This window comes from Podarcis erhardii, assembly GCF_964252035.2.
Source record: "Podarcis erhardii genome assembly, chromosome: 7".
Lineage (NCBI taxonomy): Eukaryota > Metazoa > Chordata > Lepidosauria > Squamata > Lacertidae > Podarcis > Podarcis erhardii.
Window position 1 is genome coordinate 8845458 of NC_138511.1, and position 15992 is coordinate 8861449.

General features: G+C 49.9%; 1 protein-coding gene across 1 annotated transcript; it reads right to left on the reverse strand.

Annotated features, from left to right (window-relative positions):
• Window positions 1-4644: 4644 nt before the first annotated feature.
• SLC20A1 (solute carrier family 20 member 1) lies at window positions 4645-13820 on the reverse strand. Its single transcript, XM_081868449.1, has 11 exons — window positions 13632-13820; window positions 12037-12671; window positions 11736-11876; window positions 11517-11606; window positions 10667-10759; window positions 8997-9116; window positions 8228-8488; window positions 7572-8112; window positions 7234-7419; window positions 5700-5784; window positions 4645-5194 (listed from the first exon to the last, which is right to left on the reverse strand). The coding sequence occupies exons 2-11, from the start codon at window positions 12389-12391 to the stop codon at window positions 5033-5035; spliced, it is 2034 nt and encodes a 677-aa protein (XP_081724575.1). The 5' UTR covers window positions 12392-12671; window positions 13632-13820; the 3' UTR covers window positions 4645-5032.
• Window positions 13821-15992: the final 2172 nt, after the last annotated feature.

Here is a 15992-nt window from a genome sequence, read left to right on the forward strand (position 1 = left end):
CCTGGTTCCCTGTAACTTGGCTTCTCGCAGGGAGGGAACCGCCAGAAGGCCCTCAGTGCTGGACCTCAGTGTCCTGGTAGAACGATGGGGGTGGAGACGCTCCTTCAGATATACTGGACCGAGGCCGTTTAGGGCTTTCAAGGTCAGCACCAACACTTTGAATTGTGCTCGGAAACACAGTGGGAACCAATGTAGGTCTTTCAAGACCGGTGTTATGTGGTCTCAGCGGCCGCCCCCAATCACCAGTCTAGCTGCCGCATTCTGGATTAGTTGTAGTTTCTGGGTCACCTTCAAAGGTAGCCCCACTGCAGGAATTGCAGCTGAAGAATCCCTGGCAAATGACCAAATTCCAGGCCAAACTCGTTCCCCCCCTCACACTCAACATAGCACAGGGAATGGGCCATTATCCCACTAGAAATTGTTTCTTATGCCATTTGCTGCTTGCTGAATTTCAGGGTTATCCCCTCACCTTTGTCCCCTCACCCACTTGCAAGCAGAAACAACGCCTCCCACCTGGCCCTGCCTGGGCCCATCACTGCCCCCCACCCCCCTAGAATCAAGGGCAGGTCCCTGTCCCCAATGCTCCAAGCCCAGAACAGCTCTTCTCTGCCCAGCTCCAGCCAAGCCAATTGCTAGCGAAATTATTTCGGCACCTTTCGCAAGCTAAATACGGCATGTTTTGCAACAGGCGAGGGGAGACCTTTAGCCATGGCGAAATACGCATGAGCACGTGTTGACCCTTGCTAACGAAACCTGACACAGCCCACCCACCCTTATCACCAGCCAAAGCACCGCCATTGCACCCAAAATCACCTTGGCTACACCCCCCACCTCCATGCAGGGCAGAATGTCCTCTTCAAAGCTTCCCCCTTCAGGTACTGCATTGAGCTGGCATTTGGGAGAGGCAGTTAGCTATTAAGTGGATTGCACTGGCATAGTCAGCCTCTGACGTCCTTACAAGAACAGAAGCAGCTGCTGTGACCTTGCAGGCTCACAACCGCAGCAGCAGCAGCCATTGCCAAAGAGAGAGAGGGCTCCCCCTCCTCCTCTGGCAGGCGGGCTCCCCTGGAGAAGGGGCCAGCCAATCACAGCACCTGCCTGCCTGCCCCCCAACATCCTTCCAACAGGCAGCATCAACAATGCAGCTCAGGGACAGTCAGGGTGAGTGGGGGGATGAGGAATCAGGAGGATCATTGGGGGGGGGGAGTGTTTCTCAAGCACAAAGGGGACCTCGGATTTAGACACTTCTTAATTTGCAGAAAGACGTCACCTTGTCTTTATGCGCATTGGACCAAAGTGTAACACTCTCTCTCAGCTCAGAGCTGCAAAGAAAACCAATTAGAGATGGCAGCATAGTTTTGCTAACCGATATCGCATTAGAGTTTAAAATGTTCTGGACCTCGGAGGACGGTTCGGCATCCCATTCCAGAGCAACACAAGATGGATAGCCATAGAGCTGTAGCGTCAGAAGCAATCCTTGAGATATATTCAATCCAACCTCTCTGCCATTCAGGAATCACAGCTCATTAATTCCTGGCAGGAATTCCTGCCCAGCCTGTTTAAAAACCTCCAGTGAAGGAGAGATTCTGAGGGAGTCTCAAGCCTCAATGTTCTGCAGACCATCAGAACTGGATTTTCTTCTGCCATTCCTCTGAACAGTTCCATGTTCCCTTCACCCCTTTCATCCTCCCAACCACGCTGTGAGGCAAGTTAGGCTGAAAATGGCTGGGGGGAGCAGCTGGCAAAGAGCCGGCCCCACATAGAGTGTGCTGCAATTATCCAATCTGGAAGTTACCGAGTGCGGAGTACAGCAGCCAAGTCATCTCAATCCAAACGGTGTTAAAGCTGGCAAATCAGCCAGAGCTGAAATAAGGCAGCTAAGGTCAGCTGAGAGTCCAGTGACCGCGCTGAACCCAGGAGCAAACTCCAAAGCTGCGCCTTCCAAGGGAGCGCAACCCATCAAGGGCAAGTCGGCTCCTCATTTGTTGGGCCTGAGAATCTGGGGCCCGTCACACCTCCGTCTTTTCAGCACTCAGGTTGTGTTTATTGACCCACACCCAACCCATCACTGCCTCCAAGCGCTGGTCTAACACGTCAACCACCTCTCCTGATTCAGGTGGAACAGAGAGATGGAGCTGGGCATCATCTGCATATTGGACTCAGCCCCTAGGAGATGGCGCACCTGTCTGGAAGGATGCTGGGCCAACACTATCCTAAGCGGCAGATTGAGAATGAGCCAAGATTGCACAACACTCTCATCTCTCTCCCAATAAATGTCATCAGTCAAGGTCAATCAAGTCAGTTTGGATGCCATGACCAGGCCTGAAGCCAGACTGGAAAAGATCTAAGTAATCCGCTTCCTCCATACATGCCTGAAGTTGGACCGTCAACCTTCTCAAGAACCTTGTCCAGAAAGTGGGTATCTGCCACTGGGCAATAGTTGTTAACACTTATGGGGCCAGGGCAGGAGTCTTCTTAAGGAGGTGGCGCAGCACTGACTCCTTCAAGGCAAATTGTACCTCCCCACTTTCCAAGGAAGCATTGATTTTTGGATCGGGAAAGCCTTGCCACAGTAGAATCATAGGATGGTAGAGTTGGAAGGGACTCCAAGGCTCATCTAGTCTAATATCCTCCAATGCAGAACTCTCAACTAAAGTTCATGCACTGGTTACTTCCAAGACTGGATTACTGCAGTGTGCTATATGTAGGGCTTCCTGAGGATCAAACCTGGGAGGCCATCTGCCCAGGCCATGCATGGGAGCTACCAGAACATCTGGCTGGCTGCTACCATAAACTGTGGACTAGATCACCCCAGCCCCCCGAGACACTCCAACTGGAGCTGAATACCAATTGTAGGGCGGAGGAAAACTCAGGAAGGCACTGCAGCTGGCTGGCCATATAACTAGATGCAGGCCAGGCTCTGCTTACATTAGGACCATCTCTACAGTTCCCCAACTACCTATTACCACTTTCCCAAGAGCAGGACTTAACAGCCATGGAATATTCTTCAGAGCAGATTACGAGATGAGATAAAATGCCAGGAAGGGGAGAGTTGCCTGGGAAAGAACGATCTGCAGTTGTGACTACAGGGCAGGAAGTCCTCAGGGCCAGCACAGATCCTTGCAGGACTCCCTTCTGCCCCCACCCCAGCTCACAACTCCACGGAGCCAGCAGTGGGGGAAAGAGTAATTATATAATTACAGGGTGCAGCTTGAAGATTAGAGCATGCTATACAGGCAACAGGAGGCTGCATGAAATAAGACCGGCTTCTCAACATTGCAGTTTAACTGCTCATCCACATGGCTGCTGAAGCGCCCACTTACCAGTGTGCCAGATGCTCCTCAGAGCATTTGGCTATGATCTTCCAGGACTGACGGCATGCCAGAAAATATGCTTAACCATCTTCAAGGGGGATGAAAGATGTTCTAGGTCTCCCCCACCACCACCCATATGTGCCTCAAGGGATGAGGGGATTGAGGCAAGGTAGACAGGACAGCATGGAAGTGGAGGGCTCCCCTGCGCAGCTCGACTTTGACCTCAGCAAAGCTCAGGCCCATTCTTTGGAATGGAATGCTTTAACTCCTAGCTTCCATGATAAACCAGGTGGGCAGGGCAGGGCCTCTGCGCTCCATGCTCCAGTAACCTGCAGGTCAGGCTCATTACATGGTGCTGTCTCCGTAAACTGCCCTCAGGACACAATGTGTCTGCCAGATGACTAGTTAGGACTGGCTGGTATCATGTGACACCTGTGGTGTATCAATCCCTTAAGGCGCCCAGTCTGTTTGCTGGGACCTAGAAAAGCTTTTCACGGCTGAGGGCCAGAGCACTTAAGGGCTGCTCCTGCCCTCCCTGGGTACCCACCTATAAACAAATATACAGGACTGCTTTGAAGGTGGTGCCTCACAGGATCGCCCCAGGCGCCTGCCTTTCTGCAAAGTCTTTTTGATCTTCCTGAGCTTTTTGGCAATGGTTCAAATACTTGATATTTTCATGCTGGTTCTTTGATTTTGTGGCCTGTTAGTTAACGTTTTAATGTTTATCTTTGCTTTGCATTTGACATTAAGGAACAAATTTGGATCATTCAGGGGGGAAAGAACCTGCAGGATCAGGCCAATGGCCCATCTAGTCCAGTAACCTGTTCTCACAGTGGCCAACCAGGTGCCCTAGCTGGAGACCCTCAAGCAGGATTCACTCCCATGAGCCTTCTCCCCTCCTGTGGTTACCAGAAACTGGCGTTCAGAAGCATTGCTGCCTCCAGCTGTGCAGGCAGAGCAGACATCAATAGCCCCTTCATTCACAAAGGAGAGGACTATCTCCAGGAATCCTTCAGAAGGTAATGGATTCCCCTTTATTGGGAGGCTGACCATCCGCCAGATTCTTTAGCTGTGATTCCTGCATTGCAGGGGGTTGGACTAGATGACCCTTGGGGTCACCTTTCAACTAACTCTACAGGTGCTGCCATTTCCAAATCATGCAGTGAAGCCGCTTGCACAGGCAGAAGTTCTTGGCTCACTGAACCAAACTGGATTGGTGCTTATTTAACAAGAGAGTTTGGGCTGATGGCTGTCTTGGGCCCCAGTACCATGTATTTCCAAGCAAAGATTCAGCGCTGCCCCCCACCAAAACACACCCCAGCCTACTTTATTTTAAAAAGTTTTTTTATTTATAAAAGTGGCCCCTCATCACATACATTTCTGCTAAGCTACTCCCCTCCTCCTCATTGTGCTCGCCAGGTTCAAGGCTCAGCTCAGAGAACAAGAATGATAGGTCTAACAACATTAATTATGAAGTTAAAGCTCAATACAAAACAGTATAGAAATGTAGACACAATTATTCACAGCCCAGCAGAAGTGGGACTTCTCTAGTTCCAAGACAAGAGATTTACGCGTAAAAGCAGGTACAGCATCAAGAAGACAACCGGCCCCTCTTGCACATGGTGGAATCACCCTAACACTGTTTCAGCCACTTGGCAAGGATATGCAGACAGGCGCTTGTGGGCAGCAAAGCTACGGGGGTTGCTGGCACGTCTGTTTCATCGCCCTAGGATGGGGTACTTGAACAGTGCCATGATGGCAGCACTGATGAGACCAGAAATTGGGACTGTGACGAACCAGGCCATGAAGATGTTGCGGAACAGGCGCCAGTCCACGGCTTTCTTGGAGCGCAGCCATCCCACAGAGACCACAGAACCCACCTGCAGCAAGGGACAAAGCACAGTCTTGCACAAGCACTCCTGACAAGGGATAAGATCTGAAAGTCTCAGGCACCAAGGCAGGCGGGCCCACAAAGGCTAGTCAGAACAGTCCAGAATTCATTCAGTTCACAAAACGATGAAGCATGTGCAGAACTCTCCATTACCTTAGAGCTCAAATGAATTTTAAAAGCAAGCTTAATCCAGTTCTCAAACTGAGACAGAGGCAAAAGGGAAAGTGTGCTAGGACTTGGATCTGCAAGATCAGGAATCAGATCCCTGCTCAGCCATGAAGCCGAGGTGGCCTTGAGCAAACAACTCTCTCCCTGGACCAGGAATGAGAATAAAAATGCAATACCCCACCCCGGTTCTTGAGCCAGCCAAAATCTGCCACTCTATAGACCCACTTTCTTCCCAAAATGCTCTTATAGAGCCCCTGATCCCCAACTGGACTGCCCTTGACAGTGACATAGATCCAGGTGTTACTCAAATAAGCTCTTCCACTTACCTTGCAGTGAGTCGTGCTGATAGGCAAGCCAACATTTGAAGCAATTACTACGGTCAAAGCAGACGCCAGCTCAATGCTGAAGCCACTGTGGACAAAGAGCTGGTGTTAGGCTGAGCCACTGGGCAGCTTCAATATATTAGGGTTCCCAAAGTGGAGCCCAAGGTTGTCACAATCCCCACCCCTTCCATTTAAAGTTGGTTTTCCCTTTTGCTGGGGCTGGGAAGCGAACTGCAGCCTCCAACGGCCCTGACATTTCTCCTTCCTTTACCCTACATGGGCTCATAGCTCTTGCTCATAGGAAAGGCAGGCGGAAGCTAACGCTCTGCCTTCCAGCTGCAGCCAAAAGAAAAGATAAGGGACCCTGCAGTTACTGGTAACCATGTAACTTTTGGCTGGCCCACTCTACATTATTCCGTTTTGAAGTCTAGCTGTAAGCCTGAATCGACATCCCAGGACGACACACCCACACTCTTCAAGGCCTCACTCAGGGCTGGCAACAGAGTCAAGGACACAATATTAAGTTATGTATGTCTGGCAGTATCACAATTTATGCTCAGCACCCTCTGGCAAAGGAGCACCCAGCCTTCCCCTTCCTCCTGGAGCTTCCAAAGGGGGCTGCAATTATCCTGTTACCCCTCCCTCTGCTCTAAGGTCGGAGGAAAGGGTGAGCGCCTTTGGCTGCTGCATCGGTGAGTGATGCAGAACACCTTGGCATCTGCAGAGCCAAACACACACCTTTATGATAGGTGAGAGCCCTGAAGAGATAAAGAGTCCTAGCAGTTACTTTTTTTTTTTTTTGCTCTGCTGCCAAGACTGAAACAGCAAACCTTTACACATCAAGGAGGCTAGAGGAAAAAGCCCCCAGGGGAGGCTGGTGCAGATGAAAGGCTTGCCCGCTGCGCACAAGGCACAACTACCCAGTTCAAAGGCTGAAGGCTACAAGGCGCTAAGCAAACTCAAGAAGGGCATGAAGCAAAGCTGAAGAAACTGAGCAGGTGTGAAGAGGAAAAGATGCGGCACTGTCAGAAAGAACTAGCTCGAAGGGTGAAAGGAACAAGGCATATAGTTGAAGGGTTGTGGAAACAGAGTTGAACCCCCAAAGCTCATCTAGTCCAACCCCGTGCCATGAAGGAACCACAGCTCAATAATTCCTGACAGATGAGCAGCCAACTTCTGCTTAAAAGCCTCCAATGAAGGAGAGTCCACTACCTTCAGTGGGTCAAGAGCATCCACTAAAGAAAACAAAAACTGCTTCAGAAGAAGGCATGGCTGAAGCTTTGCTGGGGGTTATTTTTCTTGTCAGAGACAGTAAGCTTGCATCAGGAATACTTTAGGTGTGATGACAAACCTTCACGCTGATGCTTACATAACCGAGTTCTAAACACCTTCAAAGCAAGCGGACAAACCCAAGACCTTTTCAGCTAGCAGGGTCCTTACATCTGCCAGCTCCATTCCAGCCCAGCCCTCCAAACCACACAGTTAACTTCCCTCCTCAGCATGCTCAGTATAAAGCAAAAAAAGCTCTCCACTTTACCTAGATGGTGTGATGGGAGTGAGATCCTTCCCCATGGTCTGAATGACCCTCCTCCCCCAGATCCACAGGCCAGTGCAGATCCCGACACCACCGTACAGCAGGAGCCAAATCGGTGTCGCCACCTTTGAAGACACGTCGCCTGTTTTGTAGACCAAGTACAGGGCAACCAGAGGACCAATCGCGTTGCTGCCAAAAGGGAACACACAGGGATCAATTAAGTGGAAAGACAAAGAAGGGGAAACCCCAGCAGGGAGCCATTTTGCCAAAGGCTCCGTTACAGGCAGGGCCTTATGGGGAAATAGAACTTTCTAAACCACTCAAGCTGCCCAGCCACTGACCTCACATCATTTCCCCCATGGGCGAAGGACCCAAAGCAGGCCGTCAGGATCTGCAGGAATTGAAAGAGGAGGGACACCTCCGGCTTGTCCTGGTCGTGCCACTCATCCAGGGAGCTGCTGCTGCCACCCTTCTCTGCCTGGCTCAAGTCCACGTCGGCTGGGTGGGGGTCGGCCACAGCGTTGCAGTAGCTGGTGTAGCTGTCCATCCGGATCCTCTTCTTGGAATCTGATCCAGACCATGCCAGCCTCTCCGCCTCATCTGCTCCCTTTGGCTCCGCCTCCTTCACCCGGAACGAGTCCAGGGGCATTCCGCAGATGGCCATGGTGTATGAGGTGTAGCTGTTGTTGCGCCGTAGGGGCTTGCTGTCCGCCGAGGAGTCGCCCATGCAGTCCCCCACCTTGGCCAGGTGGAGCTTGTGCAGCAGCTCCTTGTAGATGCCAGAGTCCTTGTGCACCGTGTGGTAATGCCCGCTGGAACTCATCTGGCTGCTGACTGCCTGGTTGAATTGGGCAAGGCTGCCGTTTGGAAAGGACATAGCTCCTGCAGGCAGAAAGTCCGGGTTGGCACAAGAAGGGAAACTGCCCTGCCTTGGCATCACAGCTCACACTTGCTTGAGCTGCCCCACCCCTCATGCCCCGCTTCAGAGCCAACTCACCACTGTCAATGCTGGTCTCCTTCATCTCCACCCTGGGCAGGTGCTCCCGCTCTGGAATCTCCTCCAGCTCTCCCAGGTTGAAGGAGACCATTCTTTCCTCCACAGCTGCTCTGTGGGGCACAGAAGATGGCTCCCCTTCGGTAGGGGAACTCCTCTGGTCATCATCAGCAATCTTATTATCCACCTTGGCCTCTTCCTGCTCTTTCAGGCTGCTCTTCTTCTTCATTAAGGGACTCTCAGAGGGACTTGATTTGATCTCTTCTGCAGAAGGAAGTGAAGTTGCAGGAGGACAAGTGAGAAAGCCTTCATAATGTGCATAAAGAGATGCCTGAAACCTTGCCTTGCCTCTCTGTTAAAGCAGCAGCCTCGAGCTAGTAGGTTTTGAATCCTGTTTATAGAATCTGTGAAAACACTGGGCAAAAAAGGCTGAGGATGTGCACAGGGTTCTGCATCCAGGGCTTTAGATGTGACAGACATGCCCTCTCTTGGGTATTCCTTTCCTACCACTTATGTGCATAGAGTTTATGTCTGCCTTTTGTCACTTGGCCTGACACAGGGAACAGATACAAGTGCACACAGAAAAGGCTCTTAAGTTCTCAACTGCACAAAATCCAGAAGACATCCATTTGTGCCAGTTAAGTGCCTTGTGGGAAGACGCATGAAGGGCGCTTCATGTTTAGATTACGCTTGAAAGCAAACAGCCAGCCTCTCACTGCATTCAGATACACATTTGCAAGATTACATTATGTACAATTCTAAATGTACTTACGTTCAATTTTCTTCTTCATTCTTGGACAGACAAAGAACCAGACGATGAGAGCACACACAACAGCACTCCCCGCCGATATGAGGACGATGCCCCAGACGGGAAGTTTGTCAAAGCCCAGCACTAGGAAATAAAACAATGCATCTTGAAAACCCCAAGGCCGGCGGGGCCCTTCCCAGCACAAAAGAGCTCTTCCCCAGCTGAAGAGAAGGTTTAGCGACCAGGGTTTCTTGCTCTTCTGAGATCTGCAACATCTATGTCTTCCATATTAACAGGCAACGAAGACTAGCATTCAAAGTTACAATTGCAGCTTAACAGAAGTAAAAAGTACATTCTTTCCATCCAACATCCACATACTCTAAAACCCTCCCTCCGTTAAGTGTTTACAAAGCTTGGAAACAGCCCCACTCACATCATCAGGCTTCCCAAACCTGTCTCAGACTCAAGATTCTTTTTACAGAGTTAGCCCGAGAGCACTTCAATTGGCCCAGCTACAGAAACGTCAGGGTCCCTCACAGCATAAGGCCTCGTTTACAGAAAAGGATTTGCCCTGCTGGAATTAGGTAGTTCACATTAGGTCTTAGCCTCCAACCATAACACACCTGGATGCAAGTTGCTTCTCCCTGCCCACCTCCACCCCTCGCTTCCATGGTTAGCTGCACTTTTTGTTAACTTGGCCCCCCTAAAGGCACGAGGCTAGATGCAGAGAGTGTCAATAGCAACAAAAGGCTCCGATGCAAAACCAGGAGGGAGCCCACAGATTTGTGATTGACATTTACCTGACCCCCAAGTATCACAGAGCAACTGTGGTGCAAACCAGCCCCCATTTCAAGTGGGACATGGCACCATAGCCTACCCTTGCCCCATATTCTTTGTGTCAGAGCTGCCACCGTCTCTCACCTTGAGGCAACCAACATTCAAATCTAAGTTTTTAACCTTCATTAGACAACCTGAAACTTAGAATTGCTGACACCCATCTGCTTTCCACCAGTCACAACCTAATCCTACATCTTATGTATTGAACTAGAAGGCAGCTTCTTTCTCCTACTCTTAGTAACAGACAGTTTAAGATTTCAACTGAGACCCCAGAAAGCCACAAGAAAGGACCATGGAATTCCTCTTCAAAGTACTTGGTTGCCAGCAGCTCTTCTTGGGGGCGGGAGGATAACAGGATGAATTATTTGGGATCAAACGCAATCAAGGCATCATCGGAAAAAAACACCACAGGGCCTCTTGCCCTGCCGTGAGCCTGAATTCATTAAGCAGAATGTTGAGAAGGCCCCCTTCTTTCTCAGCAGCTAGCATCCCAGGTCTCAGAAAAAAAGGCAAAGGGGGAGGGGAAGAGGAGAGTGTCAGGATTTGCTGGTAATTATAGGAGGGAGCCTGTGGCACCCCAGTACCAGCAGCTAAGCTGTCAGAATCTGCAGCTTCTGTGAGAACTAAGGAGAACAGGTCTCTACTAGCCATTTAGATTGTGAGCAGGCAGGCCTCTTGGGTAGGAGGGAAGAAACTATTATCTAGGGTTGAGCCTGCAGCCTTCTGTAACTGGCCCAGGCCAGCTGCCTTCTAGGAGAAGTCATTCCTGTAAAGCAAAAGGGGTAAAATTCTTTGTTTGATTGAGAAGTTAATAAAGGGTTATAAAAATTCAAGCTCTTGTTTCAATGTCTACTTACAAGGCGCACCACTGTACATAATAGAGAAGAGGTTGATCCCGATTGTACAGGCATAGAAGATGGGCAATGCACGCAAACCATTCGGAACGGGATCTACCTACAAGACAAGGAGTTTCACAATAGGCAAACCTAGGTCCACTCTGCTCACAGCGATACCACATAAGTGAAACATTATTCAAGCCCACATTTCTGTGGGGAATCCCCCACTTTTACAAATGCATTGCTTTGTAACTATCATAGCATGATTTAACACAATACAATTGAAACTGGGTCTCTGAAATGAATACAATGCTACTCAAATCTAGAATCAAAGTTGCCAGTGGCAATTCACTGTTGCCCCTCCCATCTAGTCTAGGCCAGACTGTGGACTACAGATCTATTCAGCCATGTGCCTGCATGAAAAGGAACAACCTCTCTACAGAGGACTCTGGACAGCTGTAACAGAGACAATTCATCTTTTAGAGAGATGTGAGAATCTGCTGCTGGGGAAAACTTAATTACATTTCACATAAGCAATGTTTTAAACTGTGGTTTACACAGCATTTGTTCTGCCTAGAACACTTTTTTTTTTTAATTCTCTTCAGCATAGTCAGTGCCAAGGAAAGGAAAAATGCTATCACTTGGAAAGTGTGCAAGCCACAGACAGACACAAATTAAAAATTACAGTACGCTACCTTTCGGGGGGGGCACATTTTGCAATCCATTATTAGCATTCCAGCTTCAGTTAATAAAGCTTCTAGACCTCATGGCTCCCAATGTGGGTTCTGACATGGCGGCAGCAACATGTTTCAGGAGTCCCCACCCACCACATTCATCTCATATGAACACCAGGTTTTATTGGGAGGAAGACCTACCTTGGAAAGAATGAACCTACGGACAACAAAGAACAGGACAGCAGACATGATGCCAGAAAGGAGGGGGGAGATGAACCAAGACAGCACTGGAAAAGAATTAAGGACACGCTAAATATTTGCTACTGCAAGACAATGCTGTTGCCACATTAAAATTACATACTGAAATAAAGGCCTGCATTTATTAAGGAAAAGATGGCCATAAAATTATTGCTTACCAACTTTAAGCAGTTCGGACCACTTGACTCCTTCCTGTCCTTTGGCAACGAGAGAGAAGCCAATTGTCGCCCCAACAATACAATGTGTACCAGAAATGGGAAGCTTCAAAAACGAAGCCACTAGTTGCCAAACAGCTGAGCCTAAGAAAGAAAGGCAAAGAGGTTAAGAGGAGTTTGGGCAACCACTGAGCCACTCAAAGTGTTAATTCACAGCAAGACACCCAGCATGAACAATGTGAGCCACATACAAGTGCTTTTAAGTTTCCAAGCGCAGGCAAGAAGGAATGGATGTTTTACTCACCGAACATGGCACTGATGGAGCCAGCCATGAGCAGCTCTTGGGTGCTGTTGTACATTTCAACGTCTATCAGCCCCTTCCGGATGGTCTCGCTTACTTTGGCTCCAAGCAACACAGAGCCCACCGTCTCAAAGATAGATGCCAGGATGCAGGCTTGCCGGAGGGTCACCACCCCAGAGCCCACGGCGGTGCCAAAGGAATTTGCTACGTCATTGGCACCCACTGAGAATGCCAGGATGAAGGCAATGATAAAACCTAATATCAGCATCCAGAGGAAATCCACCAAGGGGCCTGAGGAGGCCGTGCCGCTCAGGGCGGTGGTGATGTAACTCCTCACAGTGGCGGTGGTTGTCTCCATGATAACTAACTTTGGCGGTTCCCAACAAAAGCAACTTGATGTGTAAACAAAAACTGAGGTATGATTAAAAAAATACTGTAATAAATAGTGTTACAAAATTAAATACTGCAGGGCCAGAAAGTCACTGCTATAAGCTGGGTATGCCAGTCTCTGTGGTCAAGTTCCTTTGGCTGAAAGAGATGCTCAGGGGAGCTGCCTGGTCCGCCATCCTGCTGTGAAAGAGGAGGAGGAAGAAGAAGGACGTCTGTGCGAAGGAGGCGGCAACGAGGGATATCTCATCCTGGAAGAAAATTGGAGGGGAGGGGAGAGAAAAGAAAAGAAAAGAAAAGCCTTGTGTCAGTCAGCCAATGCCGCCCACCACAGGTCCGTAGACCAGGTAGGAAGAGGAGATTTCCTGCCTCAAGGCCTCAAGAGCCACGGATGAGGAAAATACAGTGGTACCTCGGGTTACATACGCTTCAGGTTACAGACTCCTCGGGTTAAGAACTTTGCTTCAGGATGAGAACAGAAATCGTGCAGCAGCAGCGGGAGGCCCATTAGCTAAAGTGGTGCTTCAGGTTAAGAACAGTTTCAGGTTAAGAACGAACCTCCAGAAGGAATTAAGTACAGTGGTACCTCAGGTTAAGAACTTAATTCGTTCTGGAGGTCCGTTCTTAACCTGAAGCACCACTTTAGCTAATGGGGCCTCCCGCTGCTCCTGGTGCTGCACGATTCCTGTTCTCATCCTGAAGCAAGGTTCTTAACCTGAAGCACTATTTCTGGGTTAGCGGAGTCTGTAACCTGAAGCGTCCGTAACCCGAGGCACCACTGTACTGAGCCAGATGGGCTAGGCACCCCACCAACATCTGCCCGACTCCAGGGGGAGCCCCTCCACCCCGGCCAGGCGCTCAGGGCTCCCTCCCCGCTCCGAGGGCGGCGCTGAGCCGGCTTCCGCGCGGGACAAAGAGGCCGGTCGGCCGGCCACACCAGCAGCCATACCGCCCGCCCGCCCGCGCCAAGGTCACCGGCCTGTCCTGACAGGAGTCCGAAGCGGGGGCTCGCTCGCTCCCTTTCCCTCCACGGGGGGGGGGGCGCCGGGCCCCTCCCCCTCCCCTCGCGCGCCTCCGCTGTGAGGGCCGAGCGCGCCCGGCAGACCCGCGTTTCCCGCCCGCGCCTAACGGCCGCTCCCGCCTGAGGGAAACCCGGAGGAGGAGGAGGAAGAAGCGCCCGCCCGCCCGCCCGCCCTGTCTCTCCGCCTCACCGAGTTGGGCCCGTAGGAGCGGCGTCGCCGGCGGAGTCCCCTCAGGTGGTCTGACCCGAGCGGCGGCTGCCCGGGAGTGTCGCCGCCTCGCGCCGGCTGCTCCTCTCCCTTTCCCTGGCTTGGCTTGGCGTCCGCCCGCCTCGGCCAATCAGCGGCGCCGACAGCGCTGACGCCCGACCTCGTGCGCACACGGCTCTGTCTCGGAAGGCGCGCGGGCCGCGCCTACTTATAGCCTGCGCCCTCCAGGGAGGCGGGGCCGAGGCCGCCCAGTCACTTCCGGCGCGGGACACAGACAAGAGAAGGAGCGCGCGAGCGCGCGGGAGAGCGAGAGCGAGAGCGAGAGAGAGCGCGCTCTGTGTCCCGCCACACCCACCCGGAGGAAGCCACGCCCCCGCGCACAGGAGGGGCCTCCCGCGCACAGGAGGGGCCTCCCGCGCAGGCGCGCCTCCCGGGAAGGTGCAGTGGGTGGAAGCCCCGCCAGGGGGCGCCCCGCCCAGCGACTCCCCCGCGTGGAAGAGGCGTGGGGGGGGGGGAACCCCCACGGGCGACCCCCCACTCGCCGTTTGCTCAGAGGTGCCCCCAACCACCCATAGAGAGGGAAGCATGCCATTGCCCCCCCGGACCCCGATTCTTCCCTCTTCCCCACCCATAGCTGTCAACGTTTCCCTTTCCCCCCCCAAAAAAATTGTTAATTGGTTTTCACAACATTATAAACAAACATACACATAAGACAAACAAACATAAATCATAGCCTTATTGAAAATTACACTTATTAACGTTGGGGGTTTTTGGGGGGTTTTTTAAAATTATTTGAAAAGTTTTTATAGTTGAAATAATTCAGCATTAATACACACAAATTGCGAATATACAAGCATACAAACATACATTTCATACAATCCTTAAGAATATTCAAACATACCTACCCGTACATTCAGTCCCACTGATAATTCCTTTTCCCATCACTATCCACCACCCCTCACCCCACCCTTGTGTTAGACTTCCATCTACTCAATTGCAATTTCTTTCCACTTCTATTACTTTCTTTCACAAACCTTTGACCTAATTTCATGCTTCTTTTTCTATTACACATTGTTATCCATCTTATTTAGTATTTCAGTATTTAAAGCGGAACTTGTTTATTCTAATAGGAGTTCTGTTTAAAGGATACTTGCAAAACCATACTGAAAAATCAAAACACTTATTAACATTAAGTGACTTCCTCGCTTCCCCTTAGTTGAATTTCATTGCATATCCTTTTAACGGTTTTCCAAATCACAGTTCTTATAAAAATTAACTTAAACATTAACCTCCTTAGATCTTCACATTATGAAATTAAACATATTAATTCATCACTTAACTTAAATAAAATCCTAAGCCAATTAAGTATCTGCAAGCTGTTTTCAGTTAATTTAACTTAACATATTTAACTAAGTAACCATTAAATTTAATCCACTCTTCCTGATACTCCTCCTCCTTCTGATCGCGGACTCTTCCGGTTAGGTCAGCTAGCTCCGAAAAATCCACCATCTTCATCTGCCATTATTCTATCGTTGGTAATTCTTGGGTTTTCCACTTTTTAGCTAATAAAATACGCACAGCAGTTCTGGCATAATCTAACACCTTTCTTGGGCAATTCCAGGCCTGCTATTCCAAGAAGAAAGGTCTCTGGTTTCTTTATAAATGTATATTTCAACATTTTTTTCAATTCATTATAATTTTTTCCCCAGAATTCTTTCACTTTGGGAGAGGTCCACCGCGTTTCCCTTTCTTTATGGAAATTCCCTTATTCCGAATAGGATTCCACGCAAGAAAAGGGAAAATAATAATAATAATAATAATAATAATAATAATAATAATAATAATAATAATAAATTATTTATACCCCGCCCATCTGGCTGGGTTTCCCCAGCCACTCTGGGCGGCTTCCAACAAAACACTAAAATACAATAACCTATTAAACATTAAAAGCTTCCCTAAACAGGGCTGCCTTCAGATTAAGTTTGGTAGTTATTTTTCTCTTTGACATCTGGTGGGAGAGCGTTCCGCAGGGCGGGCGCCACCACCGAGAAGGCCCTCTGCCTGGTTCCCTGTAACTTGGCTTCTCACAGCGAGGGAACCCCCAGAAGGCCCTCAGCGCTGGACCTTAGCGTCCGGGCAGAACGAAAAAGTTGACAGCTATGGCAGGCCTCTAGTTTTCTGTCTCTCTTGTGGGAAATGTGTACTTTTTGTGCTTTCTGCAATTTCCAAATAGCGGGTGCTGTTTGTAGAATGCCCTCCTGGCAAACCAGTGATGAGACACTAGGTTTTATTTCCTTCCTTCCTTCCTTCCTTTCTCTCTCTCTCTCTCTCTCTCCTCTTCCT